General features: G+C 52.8%; 1 protein-coding gene across 2 annotated transcripts in view; it reads left to right on the forward strand.

The window, feature by feature from the left end:
- TBCD (tubulin folding cofactor D) overlaps window positions 1-17,329 on the forward strand; it is a 177,329-nt gene that overhangs the window by 129,236 nt on the left and 30,764 nt on the right. For both annotated transcript variants that reach the window (XM_082861645.1, XM_082861644.1), the window contains exons 19-23: window positions 1,441-1,514; window positions 3,028-3,145; window positions 4,449-4,509; window positions 5,820-5,842; window positions 11,381-11,412. In XM_082861645.1, the coding sequence (XP_082717771.1) occupies window positions 1,441-1,514; window positions 3,028-3,145; window positions 4,449-4,509; window positions 5,820-5,842; window positions 11,381-11,412 (308 nt within the window). The remainder of the gene's footprint in view (window positions 1-1,440; window positions 1,515-3,027; window positions 3,146-4,448; window positions 4,510-5,819; window positions 5,843-11,380; window positions 11,413-17,329) is intronic.

The raw sequence follows: 17,329 nt of genomic DNA on the forward strand, positions 1-17,329 counted from the left end.
CATTTTAAAATGCAGTTACTTGGTTTTCGTTGCTGTTGTTGGGTTGTAAGAGTTCTTTATATATTCTGGATGTTAGTCCCTTACCAGATACATGATTTGCAGATATTTCCTCCCATTCTGTAGGTTGCCTTTGCACTCTGTTGCTTGTATCCTTCGATGTGCAGACGTTTAAATTTTAATGTAGTCCAGTTTACCTGTTATCAGTGTATATAGTTTTACTTTTGCCTGTGCTTTTGGTGTTACATCCAAGAAAACATTGCCAAATCTAAGGTCATGAAGCTTTTCCCCTGTGTTTTCTTCTAAGAGTTTTATAGTTTGAGGTCTGTCATTTAGATGGTAAATATAATATTTTTAAATACAGAAAGCTTATCCTCAAAGTGCACTAATTAGAGGATAAGTGTAACTAAGCCTGTTAGAATAGCTGCCTCCTTGGCTGTGGGGCTTTATCTGTGGGGCTTTATCTGCTCTGAGACCTGATCACTCAGCCTTCAGAAGTGGCTTCCTGAATGGGCTCTTAGCACATGAGACCTCCCTGCCTTGAAGAGCTGGCTGTTTTCTGTTGGAAGCAGACCCCTAAGCTGGTCTGGGGGCATCGAGAGGCCCGGTCATACACAGGAGGGGAAGGATCTCCTGCCCCAGCATCCACTTTCATCCTCCAAGTGCTTCTCTCTGGTGCTTGTGTACTTGGAACGTATAATGATCAAACTGCAGATGCCCCCTTTTGCATGTTTCTTCTTTAATATCGTTATCATGTTCTGTCTTGTTCTGTAGTCCTCCTAATTATTATTTTAAGGAAATGACTACTTCCTGTTCTGTCTAGAGCTCTTGGCAGTGCCCTCCTGACTTTTAGTGCTGGGACGGGGCTGGGGGGGCGTGGGGGAGGGTGTCAGCTTCACAAGTCGCCCTCAAGGTTTGATCAGACCTGTCTGGCCCCTGGCAGGTTCCGGAGGGAACTCCGCTTCATTAGCCCGTCCTGGGGTCGTCCTTCTGTTCTGTGTGTTGAGAATGTAACAAATGTGCGTTGACTGGAAGTGTTTGCACTGATGTGATGTATGCCTCCTGTCTATTAGCGTGAGCCTCACGAGCTTCCCTCCTTTAGCCCTCGATCTTCCCAGTGGTGGTTTCACAGGCTCTCCAGTACTTGCGTCCTCTGCATCCCTTGGGGTGCAGGAGGTTGGAGACATACTGTGCCATCCAGCGCCATGCAGATGGCAGCTGTGTCCTGACGGGGACTTGCATGTAGTGCCTCCTCTTGGTGAAGTCTCTCTCCCTCATTTGTTATGAGCAGAGGTTCTTACTTGCTTGTTAGTTTGTGTTTGTTTTCATAGTGTTTGACTAAGTGGCCATTTGACAGCTCCGGTGCACTGTCCTCTCTATAATTGAATAAAGCCAGAATCCTCGAAATGAAGGACTAACGGAGTTCTCTGCCCCGCCCCCCAGGGCCATCAGGGAGCTGTCGGCCAAGGCACTGCGGAACCTGGCTCAGCGAGCACCCGAGCACAGCACCCGTCATGGTAGGCGCTCCTCCTCACACTAGCACATGCGTGTGCACCACGGACACATGCACGAACACGCAGCAGGAAGCCCCGGAGGCCCCCTCACTGATTCCAAGGCCTGGGGGTTTCTCTCTTGCTGAGAAGGCTTTGAAGAACTTGTCTGTGCTTCATCAGGGACAGAACACAAACCAGGTACCATGGCCTCTGGGAGCGCAGGTGCTGTGACCACTGAGGTGTGTGTGTCCCCAGGAGCCACAGGATTCCTGCGCCATCCCAGCAGGAATCGATGGATCTGCTGCACACTGTGTGTTTCAGAAGTAGCCTTAAAACAACAAGTGAAGTAACTCATAATGTAACATATTAAACAGTGAGCTGCTTCCCTGGGGCTGCAGTGGATTTGCTGACTGCCTGGGCCAGGCCTGAGCGCACTTTACTCAAGAACAGAACAGCCAGTCTGAACTGATGACACGTCCTTATCATTAAGGAAAGAACCTGTATATGTTCCATCATGTTTTTTCCACTCGGAATAAGTAGGCATCTGATTTTAATTTAGGGAACAATACACAAATTTCTCCACATTATACTTATTCCCACTGACATTTATTAGAGAAGTAACTGTTGGTTGGATCATGGTTCTTCATTTGGAGTTACTGGTTTTAATCACACACTCTGGGATTTTAAATGAAGATTTGGGGCATGTTACCTCCTAAGGGCCCTTTCAGCTTCGTGGTCTGTTAATTAAGCTTAATGTCAGGAATCTCACCTGGTGTTTATTTTCCTTTTATGATAATCCTGCTGCCTGAATGAAGGGGACACTTTCTTCCCAGTTCAAGAGTGCTGACCGCCCCAGGATAAGGGATTTCCCTGATTCTTAAACACTGACCGCTACCAGCTGCCACGTCTGAGCGCCTGTGTGGGCCCTCTCCTGGCAAGGACGCTGTGGCCTCTGCCCGGCTGTGATTGTGGTTCCCCCTGGATGGTGGGGCTGGTGGGGCTGGTGGAGCAGAGCCGCTGTGGGTGCGGCTCCTTGTCTGCGCTCCCTGCCAGGCTGCAAGGACTGTCTGACTTTGCTTTCTGTCCCCAGAGCACAGGCGTGGAGGCTTCCTCTGCTCTGATCGGGAGAGGGCGAGCTCTAGGCTGAGGCACCGTGTGTTTGCTGTAGGGTCCTGCAGCCCGGCCTCTGTCCTCCCTGCCCCCTGGGCAGAGCCCTGGCAGCCCCTGAACAGCAGGAAAGACCTGGAAAACAGTCTCTTTTCCTTCTTCCCTGCTGTCTGTTCTCACCCTGGGTCACCACCCTGTGTCCGGAGCCCCGAAGAGCATGTGCTGTCTGGGGGCAAGTGTCATCCTCGTTCACATTCCTGCTTGCTGCCCTAGTGTCTGCTGACAAAGTCTGGCATGTCAGAGACTTCAGTTTAGCCTTGGTTGTGAGATAATGATCCTGACAGAGATAACTGAGTGGGTTTGTTTCTCCCCTGGATCCTGAACCCTCGTGTCTGTCACCCTGTGTGCATCTCCCATGTGTCCTTTGCAGTTTTCCCGCGTCTGCTGTCGATGACACAGAGTCCAGACCTACACACTCGGCACGGGGCTGTGCTCGCCTGCGCAGAAGTCACCCACAGCCTGTACACACTGGCCGTGCAACAGGGCAGGTAGGAGCTGGGTCACAGCTGGGGCCCTGTCCACGCGCCCCTTCCTTTGTGCTGGCGGCATGGTCTCCAGGGGCCCTGTGCTCCTGACGACGTCTGTCAGTGGTCCCCTGTCCTCTCGGGGGTACCCCACCTCTCTGAGCTTCTCCTGTCACCTCGCTCTTTCTGAGGTAAACAGATTGTAAAAGCAAAGACACGTTTTCGGAGTTTGTGTTGAGTAGCTCATATATTCAGTTTTCTTTGTTTATTTATCACTTTCAATAATTTAAAATACCAGAGAATATAATTTAAAAGTGTCTACCGGGAGCCTTTTCTGCTGGCTCAGTTAGTATAAATAACAATAGACACGCAGCTTGGGGTTGCTGAGAAGGTCCGAACGTTGAGAATGTTTTGTGAAGCAGCTGCTTCGTCTTCCTGCTTGATTTTCCAACTGACTTTTCCTCAGAGGCAAAAGCTCAGAGCATACTGTGATGTCTGTGCTGTGGTTCTTGGACTCCAGCTTGGGGAAAACTGTATTTTAAGTGGCTTCCTGTCCTTCGAGGTGATTTCCTGGGGACACAGTGATAGCAGGTCCGAGTTGACCCTGCTTCTCTCCCCACAGTCCGTTTGAATGACATCTGCGAGGGGGTGAAATGGCACCTGTGGGCTTGGCCGAGGACCTGGCATTTATGGAATCCTCTCCTGGTGCAGCGGTGCAGGACTCACCTAATCCCCTGGCAGCGCGTGTGACAACACGTTTCCCCACAGGGAAGGCTAGAGAGACCGGCCCCCGGGGGTTTTTTGGGGGCTGGTCGTGTGGGTTCTCTATCTGCCATGAACCCAAATCCCAGACTCCCAGAAGAAATCAGGTTTCAGCATAATCCACGTGGTTTGTGCAAACAGTCTGGGCAGTTAGGGAATGGGGAGAGCCCTCCCGAAATCCAGGTTTCTGGGTGCCGAGCAGGCCTGTCCAGGGCGGCAGTGAGGCCACTGGCTGCAGGTCCCTGACCGCAGCCTCAGCCGCTGTACTCTTTTCCAAAGCAAGTCACGGGGCACCTGGGAGCTGGGCTGCTCCCCGTCCCGGGGCCGCAGATTCTTCCCGAACATGGGGTCCCCGCTCTCAAGCAGGCGCCTCATCACAGCCCTGTCTCTATTGTCTGCTAACCGCTGACTGAGAAGGTCTTCCGTCTGCCCCCTTGAGTGGATGTACCTTCAGGGATGCCCCTGCAGGTGCCTGTGGGCTGGGAGCTGGCGGGCCACCAGGCCTGCATGCGTGTCTCCCTGACGCTGTCCCAGGACCTCACACGTTGTGTTTGAACTCCCGCAGGCCCGTCTCGGACTTCCTAGACGAGAAGGCCGTGCAGGGCCTGAAGCAGATCCACCAGCAGGTCAGTGTGCAACCTGTGGGGCGCCCCTCTTCTAGGTCTCCTGGTACCTGGGGCCTGCCTGCCCCCAAGCGAAGCCCCGAGGGTCAGTCCTGGGGCTGTGGTGCAAACCCTTGGGGTGAGCTCGGGCTCTTCTGTGTGGCCAGGTGTCCTCCGCTGGACATTGCACAGCACCCGCCTCTCATCTAGTCCTGCTGTGCAGCCTGGCCACCCTCCTCGCTCGGGCGCGTCCTCACGCAAGGGCGGGTGGGCAGTGGCACACAGAACAAGCACGAAGGCCTTGCACCCCCAGCTGTGCCTCCATGGTGGGGAACCCCGAGTCTGAAGTCACACCCAGGGTTTGTGTATGCACTTCTCTGGGGAGGAGGTGTGTGCATTTTTCTGGGTTTTTGAGATTCTCAAAGGCTTCTGTGAGTCAAAATTGGTGAAGTATGAACTGTAGGTCTTAATGTTATAGGATAACCTGGAAGTCACTCTCGAGATGTTAAACGGCTTTACTGTTTGTTGTTCTGAGTAGAGTTTTGTTTTCTTTAAGATTTAGCTCTTTATGTAATAATTCACCATTTTGACATCTTTCCCTCCTCATCCTCTTGGTGCCGTTAACTTTCTTTTCCATTTTGGCAAAACCGTACCATCTGTTTAGGTGCATTTCTCACCTTTAGAGTGGAGTCTGGTGCTCACCTGACACTGTCAAGCCGGGCTGACGCCGTGTAACGCAGGAGGCGGTTCAGTGCGGGGACCGTCCCCCGTCCTCGGCTTCCTTTTTCTGTAGAGCCTGGGTAATAGTGGGACCTACTTGCTTGAGTTTCTGTGAGAATTAAAGAATGCATTCGAGAGTTGAGTGCAGTTGCTGGCGCAGCATGAACATTCAGTGAGTGGTGGCTGGGATGGTAGTTAGTGGTGATGCTGTGAATGGCTTCTCTGAGTTCCTTGCAAGGAGAAGGACCGTTAGGGTTAGTTTACTGCCTGAGGGGCTGTCGGGGGGGCAGGTCCGGGTATCCAGGCCCCCCTCACTGGCTGGCAACCCTCTTCCTCCCCTCTCTGACCCCTGGTTTCTCTTCCAGGTGAGAGAAGGAGGGATCTGGGCTGTTGTGAGGATTAAATGTGGTAATGCACGGTGGGTCTTAGTGAGGGAGGGGCTTGTTAGTGAGGTGCTCTTGGAGAGTGGAGGGGCTCCATCAGCCCCTCCTGGGAAACGCCCACCTGTGTGTTTCTTTTTGTTATCCTTTTGATGCTTGTTATATACCTGCTGTGTTATTTTTTAAATCCTAGTAATTTAAATAACTAAGTAACTTTCAATTCTTTATTTTTAGCTTTATGATCGTCAGTTATACAGGTAAGCTTTACACACCTGAAGTTTTATGTTTTGTGAAGAAAATATTGGGCCCCTAGTCATGGGTGTCTCCCGAGTGGTCCTGGCCAAGTTGCCTGTGCTTGTCCTATTTGAGGGGGTGAAGAGCCATGAAAGCCTGGTTGGATTCTGAGCTTCACTGACGACGTGGTGAGAAGCTTGCTCGTTTGACTGTGGAGTCTGACGGGGCTGGTGGCTATGGACAGTCCACCTGCAGCAGCGGCACCGCCTGGATCTGCTTTCTGCCCTTTGCAGTGGGTCTTCTCTGCCCTGGAGGCTGTGGTCTGCCCTCTGAATGTCGTGTGGATAGAACCAACCTGTGGAGCCTTGGGCTCTGGTCTTTGTCACCGAGCGTGCTGTTTCTGAGATTCACCGTGTGGTTGGCGTACGGTGGTGTGTTCTTCTGTAGTGCTGTGTGGTGGTCTGTGGCGTGTGTGCTTGGTGTGTTTATCCGCTCGCCAGGTGATGGGCATCTGGGTTGTTCCACTTTTGGCTTCTTCGGGATAAAGCTTGTGTGAACATTGGCATACGAGTCTTAGTGTGGACGTGTTGCTGGGTCATGCGGTGCAGTGTGTCTAAGGTGTCCTCATCAGCGCTGGGGTGGGGCTGATCCTTGGGTGTGGGGTAGCTCATCACCACTTTAGTTTGCATACCTGGGGCCTGGTGACCTTGACACCTCCTGTGTGGACTGGCTGTCCTCCCTCTTCTGTGAAGTGACTGTTCAGATCTTTTGCTCATAAGAAAAATCTCATGCTCTGTAGTCTTCTTACTAAGCTGTCAGCACTCTTGTCATGTTCTGGACACGAGCTCTTTGTAGACAGGTGATTTGCCAGAACTTTCTCCCAGACTGTGGCTTGCATCTCGTTTTTCTTGTGTGTGTGTTTTTTTTGTTTTTTGTTTTTTTTTTTTTTGCGGTACGCGGGCCTCTCGCTGTTGTGGCCTCTCCCATTACGGAGCACAGGCTCCGGACGCACAGGCTCAGCGGCCATGGCTCATGGGCCCAGCCGCTCCGCGGCATGTGGGATCCTCCCAGACCGGGGCGCGAACCCGTGTCCCCTGCATCGGCAGGCGGACTCTCAACCACTGCGCCACCAGGGAAGCCCTTTCTTGTGTTTTAATGTAACACGGTGCAGGGCAGTGGATGTCAGCCTGTTCTTGTTTGACGTGTTCTCATTTTGGCCGCTCTCCCTGCCTCCAGCTTTCCTGGCAGCCCAGGGCCTGCTGTGACCTCCCCGCCCAGGGTGGCTGGGGCCACACGGGGGCTTCTCTCAGAGGTTGCTCAGGTGACCTCACAGTTAGCTGGCGTCACCCTCTGCTGATTTGGATCTGGTCTCAGTCGGTGCTTATAATTTAAACTTGATCTTCTTTAAGCCTGCGTCCCCTGCCTTATTTCAGAATCCCTTTTCGGGATGAGTCTGCCCGTGGTCAGTTTGCTCACTGATGGTCAGACCTGGCCACCTCTCGGACCTCCTTGCGACCAAGTGGGCGCGTAGGTGTGAGCGGCTCCTCCGCATCCTGCAGCGCCTCCAGGATGTGGGCCACGCCTGTGTCAGGACCCTCCGTGTTCTCCGTGGTCTCTGGCCTCCGTGGTTGGTGTGGAGACAGGCCGAGGTCTCAGGGCTTTTTGGTGGTTTCTGTTCCCTGTTTAACTGTCCTTCCCTTAGGGGCATCCTGCAGGTGATAAACTCTGCTGAGTGAGTCTCCTCCTGGGTGGATGAGGCCTGGTGTAGACCTGAACCAATGGGCATGGCTCTGCCTCCCGGTTCCTGCTTCCTGGATGGAGGCCTGGAGGGGGTTCCCATGGGGAGGCCCATGGGCTGCTCTTGGCTGTTCCACTGATGCTGCTGCTTTTCATCTGTTTTAACAGAAAGAAAGGAGCGACTCACTTCCCCTTACATAAAAACATGTTCATTTGTTTCTGGCGAAATGGCTTGAACTCCACGGGACTAACCAGGGATGAGGCAGGCAGTGAGCTGTGTGTGGAGGCCACCGACCACCCCAGGGCCGTTGTGCTTATGTTGTGTGCGTGTGCGGCTTTCTTTGGAGCTGAAGACTTCTGATGAAATCCGTTAGCATCTTACAAATTCCAAATGCACATCTGCTCTTTGCCTTTGAATTTTCTTTTCTAGTGATAAATCTCAAAAATAAATAGAAAATAACCCCATTCAGTGAGGCCAGTGTAGGAAGATAATGCATGTGGCCTCTGGTGCAACAGAGGCCCTCTGGGTGGGACGGGCCTGGGTGCCTCAGCAGTGTTTGTTCACGAAGTGTGACTCCCACACAGGTCTTGGCCAGAGGCCCTGGCAGTGACCACAGAAGGGGGGGTCACATGGCCCCACAGGACCAGGCCAGAAGGCTCTTGCCGGGGCTTGAATGCGAGGTGTCCAGTCCTTCTGACCTTGTAGATCCAGCTTAGCCCCATTATTTCCTTGGACTATTTTCTTATTGTGAGTTTGGGGGTCCCCAAGACCACCTTCAGGCTCAGTGGCTTGCTGGTGGAAGGACTCAGAACTCAGCAGAGCCATTATGCTTGTGGTTATGGCTTATTGCAGCAGAAGGATACAGATTAAAATCAGCAACATAAAAGGCCCGCAGGACAGAGTCCAGGATAGGCCAGGCACCAGCTTCCTGGGTCCCTTCCCTGAGGAGTCACGCTGAATCCTCCCTGTGGCCACATGCACAGCTATTGCCACTCAGGGAGGGTCTCCACCACCCCCACCTCCTCCCGCCTCCAGGCCTTGGCATCCAGGGTTTCCATTGGGTTGAGCTGATTCCCTGTGACCTGAGGCCTCACCATAGATGGCACCAGCGTAGACCTTCCAGCAGGGCCCCCGGCCCAGGTAAACAGAGGATCCTGTCCGGCAGAACCTTCTAGGGGCTGGGAGGTGACCTCCCACATCTGGGACAAAGCGCCAGACCCACCCTTCCTTGGCCCTCACCTCCAGGAAGCAGCCTTGGCTGTGGAAATAAATCCTCTGTCCTTGAAGGGACCCCTTAGGTCTGCCTAGTGCTAGAGTCGTGCATCCCATGTGCCCTGCAGATCCCTCTGCACCGGCAAAAGGATTGGAGCATCCCGTAGGTTCTGACAAGCTGATGGGGCTGCCCCGTGACACCCTGGGGTGGTCAGTGCTGGCTGGCCGTGTGGGATTGTGCTGGGAGGACCTCTGTGTGCAGTGAGAGCTCTGAGCACTCGCTGTGTCCAGCAGGTTGGAAGGAAATTCCCTGTTGGGGAGGGCCAGGAGGGTGAGGACTCCTGGCCAGGCTGCCTGGTGCTCCTGTCTCACTGGGAATGCCTGAACTCTCAAACCCAGCAAGTGCTTCCCGTCAGCAGGCCTGGAGTGCTCTGGGGAGCCCTCGTTGAATTTCCTGTGACACTTGAGTTCATGGCAGCCTCATTGCTTGTGATGGCCACCTCCCAGTCCCTGCATGTCACCTGGCAGTGTCAGGCCCTCCTGCAGGAGTGGTGACAGGCCTTCCTTTGCAGAACAGAAGCGTGAAAGTCTTAATCTTAAAGAAATGTGAACTGTGGGTGAGTGGAAACGGCAGCTCACGTAGTCGAGGGAGATGGATCTTGATCTTGGAGGGAAATGTGAGGTGCATGTGGGATTTGCACCAGCCCCATGCTCTGACCCCCTGGAGGGTGTGCTCCTGCCCCTCTGTGAGTGAGCAGTCAGCCCTTGGGAGGCCGCCCGGTGTCCTGGGAGCTGTGGCCGTGCGGCCCCAGGGGTGCCCGGGCCCCTTGGTCTCTTTGGGGCCTCCAGTTGCTTTCTCAGCGATCTGAATGACGTTGGGAACTGTGTTCTCTTTGGCAGACTGTGCTCGGAAGTCTTCCTGGGAAAGGGCATAGCAAGGATTGATTTTCTGTAACCCCCAACATTTTATCTTGAGGGATTATGGGTCTAAATAAAATTAGTGCAGTGAATACCTGTTCACCTTTCCCCCATTATTAATAACATTTTGACTGTTTGTTTTATCTCAGCTAGTGTGTGTGTGTCTCTCTCTTTATATGTGTATCATTTCTCTTTATGGAAAGTAAGTTGCGGGCATGTTGCTTCCTCTTTAAAACTTGAGAAAGCATCAGGGAAGAGCAGAGACTTTGTCCTGTGTAACCATGTACAACCAGTGTCCCCACCACACCCAGGAGGGTCGGTGTGACCCCAGTGACTTGTGAGGGCAGGTTCCTTCAGGTCATCCTCAAATGCTCTCCGTAGCCTTTCCCCTTTGAGCTAGGACCTGCTCAAGTTCATGTACTGTGTTTGGTGTTATTCAGTCCCCTCCGTTTTTGTTTTTCATGATACAGTCTCTTTTTAAGAGTTCAGGCCGGTTGTGTTGTGTAACATTCCACATTGTGGGTTTGCTGGGTTGTTCCCTGATGGTTGGACCTGGCTTACCCATGGCATGGCTGGCGTGGACCCTGGTGTTGCCTGTGAAGGGGCTGTGCCAGTGCACTTGTCCCCTGGTAGAGACGCTGTGGGTCGTGCTTTCCTGGTAGTTCTGTTGGGTGCCAGGCTTTGTGGTGTTTTTGTCGCTGGGCACCGGCTGCTGCTTTCTGGTGGTGTTTGGTTGGTGGGATTGGTTGAATCCTTTCAAGCCCTGTTCTGAAGGCCTGACGGGGCCAGCACAGTCTGACCGGCTGCCGAGGCGGCCCTTCTGCTGACGCCTCGTGCGTGACCAGGCCTGTGCTCTGGCTCACGGGGGCTTCCTCCTGCCCGTATGGGTTCCTGCAAGTTCCCTGCCTTCTCCTTAGGAGCATTTCTCTCCTCTCAGGCTCAGGTAGTTTCTTTTCTCGCATGTGCAGCTCGAGGTCAGCGCTGTCTGGGCTGCTCCCCAGCCCCTCAGATTTCAGCCGCCTCGGCCTCCCCACCTTCCAGCTCAACCTCTTGACTCCGCAGGACAGGCGGCTCTGCTGGGCTTCACGGCTATGCCTTGGGCTCTGGGACTTGGCTGCTCCCTCCCTCCTCCCAAGACCTCTGTTTTTCGGCATCTGAACCTTTGTTTATTTCATCCAGTTTTCTATTTATTTAAGGCAGGAGGGCAAACTCGAATCCTGTTCCTCTGCCTGGGCCAGGAGGCAGTCTCATAAACTTCCTACCTTCTCCCTGGAGTGTTTCTTGGATTCACATCCACCAGTTTCCTGTTGTCAGCGTCCGGGGTCAATCAGGGTCCAGACGGGCAGCATTTCCTCTCCCCAGTCCTGCTGGATGATGATATCTTTCTAGTGCCTTAAGTTCCTTTAGTTTTTACAAAGTAAGAGTTGAACAGTATTTGGGATTTGTCATATGTGATTGTGTGATGTGATTAGTACCAGTGATTAGAGTCTCCAGTAAAAACTGAAAATCGTCTAGAAGGCGGTCACAGCACGTATTTTCATAAAAAGTAGTTCATACTTCCAACAACAAATGCAGCTATTTAACATCATAATACTTTTTGGAGCCTGAAGTTACATTTGTTTCTTGGTGAGGATATTTTATGTTGTTTTGTGTAACAGGAGATTTAACCTTGAATGTTTTCATTACTTTTCAGGGGTCTGGGAGGAGAACTCATGAGACAAGCAGGTAGGTCTGAGCCACGGAGGCTGCAGATGTTGGGTTGTGATCCTTTTTTCCCACCATTGAGGGAAGACAAAAAGTCCTAAGGGCATTTACTTCATTGCTTTCAACACTGGGAAGTTCCCTGATGGGCCCCTTTGCAGGGACGAGTGGCGGGGTGGTTTTCTGGCCAGCATTACCGTGGCGGTGCGCCTGGCCTGCACACGGGAGCCCCGGGGCTGCTTGCCCAGCCCACTGCTTCTCCTGTGTGTGTGCACTCGAGGCTCTAATTTTCAGCTTCTGTGGGTTTTTTTTTTTTTTTTTTTTTTTTTTGCGGTACACGGGCTTCTCACTGTTGTGGCCTCTCCCGTTGCGGAGCACAGGCTCCGGACACGCAGGCTCAGCGGCCATGGCTTACGGGCCCAGCCGTTCCACGGCATGAACCCGTGTCCCCTGCATCGGTAGGCGGACTCTCAACCACTGTGCCACCAGGAAAGCCCAGCTTCTGTGGGTTTTGATATATTTTAGTAGCCACGGGGCTGCTGGTGGCTGGGGTGGGATGGGTGAGAAGGGGATGATAAAGTTAGGGATGTCAAATGTGGCCATCTTTCCCTCTTCAATACGATATTTAAATGTAACTGTAGAGCAAAGAACAGTTTTTAAGATTATGTTTAAATGTTTGCAGGGAACTCAAGAGATGCCAACATGTAAATATCTAGATTTCTTGAAGCCTTTTCAGCTAAACCTACTAGAAAACCCAGGACTCCATGCTTAATCAGGCGCTGGGTCAGTCCTGGCCCCATGGTGGGCCAGGGTCCAGGAGAGCCCCTCACCCAGGGAGGGGGAGGGCGGGTGGGGGTTAGTTGGTGTCGATGTGACAGACATGCCGTCAGCATTCTGGGGTTGCAGAGGGTGACCACAGAACATGTCTGCTTGGCCAGGGACGCGGGCTGGTCGGCACGCCAGAGGGCAGGTGGGGTAGCACCTGCAGTCCTGACTGCGCCTGCCCGGCCCCCTCCCGCCAGGCTGCAGTCATGTGTTGGGATCAGCCCGAGCTCGTGAGTACTCGGTGGAGTCCCCTGGCCTTACCTTCTGGGCCCTTTGGTGCATGTGGTTGTGTGTTTCCGTCCTGGGACTCGTGTCCCCTTCTGGAGCATTCCACCCTGCCACTTCCCACTGTTCCTTTTTGATCTTCTTCCCGTGCGCCCCTGCCTCTCCCCTCTGCCCCTCCAAGAGTTCATGTCTGCCAGTAGCCACTTGTCCCTGGGAAGGGGTTTACAGGGTCCCTTACTGCTCTCGGTTGTCCCAAATCCTCTTCCTCACAAAGAACTGCTGGCTTTCTTCTTCTGCCCCAGTCCTTGCCTGACTGGGATTCTCCGTTTTGTTAGTAGTAGAGGTAGTGTGCAGATCCTCGGAGGCGCTGAAGAGACAGCCTTGCTGAGCTTCCGGACACTCCCTATACTCAGACCTTGGCTGGTCTGCAGGCCAGGAAGGCGGTGCCTGGCCAGGCTCTGCTGCAACCCAGCTGCAAGGCCCTCCCCACGGCCCCCCACCACCCGGAGCTCCTGCTCTGATCTTCGTGCCCAGCCTGTGCATATTCAGGGCCCAGTGGCCACGGTGACTTCATGCAGGTCTGGCACGTCATACCTCCGTCCAAGGAGGAGCGGCGTGGCGAGTGGAGTCCCAAGGGAAGGGATGGCCCTGGCCGGTGGGAGGGTGTTGGGGTTCAGAGTGGCCACCAAGCTGGAGAGTGCTGGGCCTCTGGGTGGCCAGGTAGTTCCTTTGTCAGAGGGCGGGGTGTGTGTGGGGTGAGGCCTGGGTAGGACCGAGCACGGGAGCCAAGGGTGCAGTGAGGGCGTGTGGGCAGGGTCTCCCCTAGCCACAGCTGTCGCAGAGCTCCTGACCGTACCGTGGCCTGGCAGCGCACTGTCTGCCCAGGACTGCTCCACATGTCTTGAGTCAGACCACACAGGAGATGCATTCCCACCTGAATGTGGGAAGAAGTCCTGGGCTCCTAGGAGCAGCGTGAGAGGCAGTGTCATTAACAGGCCAGTCCACCGTGCACAGGCTTCTTGTCTCTGCCACTGGGGACTGACCGGTATTTGTGACTTGACGGCAGACAGGAGTGGTGCTGCCGGGTCCAGAACACAAGAGGCCCGACCAGGGCCACGTGTGTGGGTCTGTGTGTGGGCACACACACCTTTGAGGGGCAAGCCAGGGATGCAGGGTGACTCCAGCAGTGCAGACGACGGGGCCCCTCAGCAAGAAGGGGAAACGAAGCCGGAACGACTTCACGGGAAGCCAGACATGTCAGGAGAGCAGGGGTTGGCTGAGTCAATGAGCTTGAGGACTCACTGTGCATTGCCCAGGTTGTGAGCAGAGATACCTGGGGCTGCCCTCCTGGACCCACAGATGTCAGAGCCAAGGCCACCTCGGGTGCGGAAGGAGGAACTGGGACGGGAGGCAGTGGGTGGGGAGCTGAACAGAGGTCCCTTCTAAAAGCGGTCCAGATGCTCGATTCTGGACGAGACCTGCGGGGCCTCGTGTCCCGGTTCATTACTGTCGAGTAAGGCACAGGTTTCCCTAAGGTGTCTTCAAGGGATGTAGTTTGCTTTTGGTGATTCTCTTTATGAATGTGAGGAGGGAAGCACAGACATGTTGTAGAAGTCCACAAAACGGCACTAGGAAAGCCTGATTTCAGTTCCCGAGATGATTCCTAGTGGAACTGGCCAGTCTCAAGGATCTGAGAGGCCTCACCTTGTTTACGGCTGGACTGCTGGTGATTCTGTGCAGGAACCCCCGTGCGAGTCCCCGACCACATGCACGCCTTGCTGAGGTCTGGGGCGTGAGTGGACGGGAAGGCCCGAGCCTGGTGCACGGGGCCAGCTGACCTCCTGGTGTTCTGGCCACTACACTGACCCGACCTGGAGGGACCCGCCTGAGGCCCGCGTCTCTCGCCTCCTGCCTGCCCTCGGGGACTTCTCTGCTGGGAGGTTCGTTTCCTCCGTGTCAGCTCAGTGTTCTCATGGGTTTGACGGGTGTCGCTTGGGGCATGGACTCTGGAAACATGAGCTGGTTTCTGCCGGCTGACACTCAGACTCTGAGTCGCTCCCCTGCGTGTCATCGACAGCTCGTGATCTGCAAGCCGTTTCTGAGTTAGGGGCTTGGCCTGGGGTGGGGTGCAGGGCGTCTGTTTTTGTGTTGAAGCAGTGACTTTGCACAGAAACCATTGCTCACAGTGAAGAGGAAATAAAAAGATCACCCGTCATCCCAGCGGCTGGGGACAGCCACTTTTTCAGGGATTCCTTCAAGGTGGTTGTTCTTTCCTTATCAGTTCATGTCTCAGGAAGTTGGGGTCATGTTGCATGTAGCCTCCCACGCCAGCTGGGTGAGCTGCTCAGGGCTGCAGAGTGCTGCGGCTGCGTCGCCCCGCCACCCGTCACAAACATCGTCAGAGCTTGGGAGAACTGCCATCTTAGAACAGGGAGCGAGTGCCAGAAAGGATGTGCACTCCTGAGCCATTCCTGGGCCGCTGCCGCGTGCTTCCCAGAGTGTGCCGCCAGCCCGGTAGACAGACGGAAGCGGAGGATCAGGGACTGGCCACCTCGTGTTAAGTTCTTCTTGGGGACGGCGCTGGGAAGATTTGAGGCTGAGTGGCCACTCCCTGCACATCCTCAGCTGTGTCTTATTGGCTGTTGAACCCATCTGTTGAATTCTTAATTCTTGTGTGTCTGTCTTTCATAATTTCTATTTATCTTTCATAGTATCTGTATCCTTGTCATGGTTTTCAGTCATTTCTTTCACCTCTTTGAACACGATAAGCACAGTTTATAATCTGTCTCTAAAAAATACCATCACCTAGTCCTTCTGTGGTTCTGTTTGTAAAGGCCTGGATGTTGGGTATGAAAAATTACAGCAGTACTTTGAGGCCTAGAAACGTCTCCTCTCCCAGAGAGCCTTTACCTTTGCTTCTGGCCAGACGTGGGGGATTCAGTGCTGGGCTTCAGCGAGCTGACCCAAACTTTACACTTACTTCTAGGGTGTGGTTCTTTGGATTCAAACCCCCCCCAGAAGGCCTGGACTCCCAGGTTTGTACCACCACCACCCCTTTGAGGCTCCTAGACGCCGTGGTCATCGTCCTGGATTTTAGTGCCTCCTCCGGGGCCCCCGATACAGGTCAAGGAGAAGCTGCTCTCCTCACTGGGTGGCTCAGCAGTGACTCCGAGCACTTACTGTTTGATTTTAATTTTGTCCAGTGTTTTAAGAACGTCTTAGCTGTGGGGTGGTCTCTATTACCTAGTGTGTTCGTTTTTTCAACCTTTTATTTTGAAATGATTGTCAACTCACAGGAAGTTATAAAGTCGGTACATAGAGGTCTTTGCTGCTTTCACCAGCCTTCCCCGGTGACAGCATCTTAGGGTATCACGTCAAAGCCGTGAAGTCAACGTTGGCGTCCTCCCCACTAAACAGACAAAAGACCCCGCTCAGCTTTCAGCAGTTTTCACGTGTATCTGGGTTTCTGCAGCTGCGCTCACAGGAGTCCAGCCAGCACCGGTGGGGGTGCAGGACTGTCCCCTGCGAGGCCTCCCGCTGCCCCTGCTTTGTGCCCTCCCTGTCCCTCGGGCAGCCACTGATCTCTGCTTGCCCCTGTACTTTGCCATTTCGAGCACGTTGTGTAGATGGAGTCTCATGGTGTCCCCTTTTGGAGGCTGACTTCGTCCATACGTGTAATGGCCCTGAGACCCATGCAGACAGTTCATGTGCTCATAGGTTTTCTTTCTTGTCTCCTTGTCTGGTTGCATCAGAGTTTGTTTTAACCCTTTGCCCATTTGGGCTGATTCCAGCATTTGCTACTGTGAATAAGGCTGCCAAGAACGTTTGCATGCAGGTTTTTGTGTGAACATAACTTTTCATTTCTCGGGGATAAATGCCCAAGAGTTTCACTGCTGAGTCATATGGTTAAGTATATGTTTCCTTTTGTGAGAGACTGCCAGACTCTTTCCAGAGTGTCTGCACCATTTTACGTTCCCACCAGCGATGTGTGAGAGAGTTCCAGTTTCTCCACATTGTCACCAGCACTCGGTATTGTCACTGTTTTTAACCTTGGCGGTCCTAGTAGGCTTGTGGTGATATTTCATTGTGGGTTTAATTTCATTTTCTTAACGGGTGGTGATGCTGAACATCTTCTCATGTGCTGTTTTTTTCTTTTTTTTTAACTTGATAAAATGAAGTACATTTAAAGTTCATATGCAGGGAGAATATCCAAGAAAATTATTTTTAATAATAACAAGGCTTGGCTTCTCCAGTCCCTAAGATGTCCTGTGAACTGCTCTGTTCAAAGCAGAATGGCATTTCTTAGGAGCAGGCTAATAGATTGGCAAAATAGAAGAGAGAATCGGAAGTAAAAGCATATGTGGGATTTGACGTGTGACAAAGAAGACGTGTGTCCAGCCTCGGTGAAGAGGGCAGTTTATTGAGTGGATGATGATGTCGCAAGGGGCCATGTGGAAGAAAACAAAACTGTGTCCCTACTGCACACATATACAAAACTAAACTTCTGATGAACAGAAACTTAACTGATTAACTAAAAACTTCAATATAAAAAAATATAATTTAAAAAACTTTAAAGAAATTTTAGGAGACATTAGAGGATCACGTTGGTCCTTAAAAAAGCTTCCTAATTTGGAAGTTTTCAAATCTACACAAAGCAAAGAGAAATAGAGTAATGGGTCCCATGTATCGGGCCCCCAGCCCCAGTGAGCATCCATACTTGCTCCTCTTGTTTTATCTGTTCCCTCAGCATATGCCTACCAGTCCCAACCCCAGAATTAGAAAGCAGATGCAGACACTGTGTTGTAGTAACACTGTACTGGTTAGTTCTAACTGGTAAACACTTTTTTTTGTTTTCTAAATTTGTTTCGTTTTGTTTTTGGCTCTTGGCACA

The sequence above is a fragment of the Leucopleurus acutus genome (assembly GCF_964270905.1).
Source record: "Leucopleurus acutus genome assembly, chromosome: 19".
Taxonomy (NCBI): domain Eukaryota; kingdom Metazoa; phylum Chordata; class Mammalia; order Artiodactyla; family Delphinidae; genus Leucopleurus; species Leucopleurus acutus.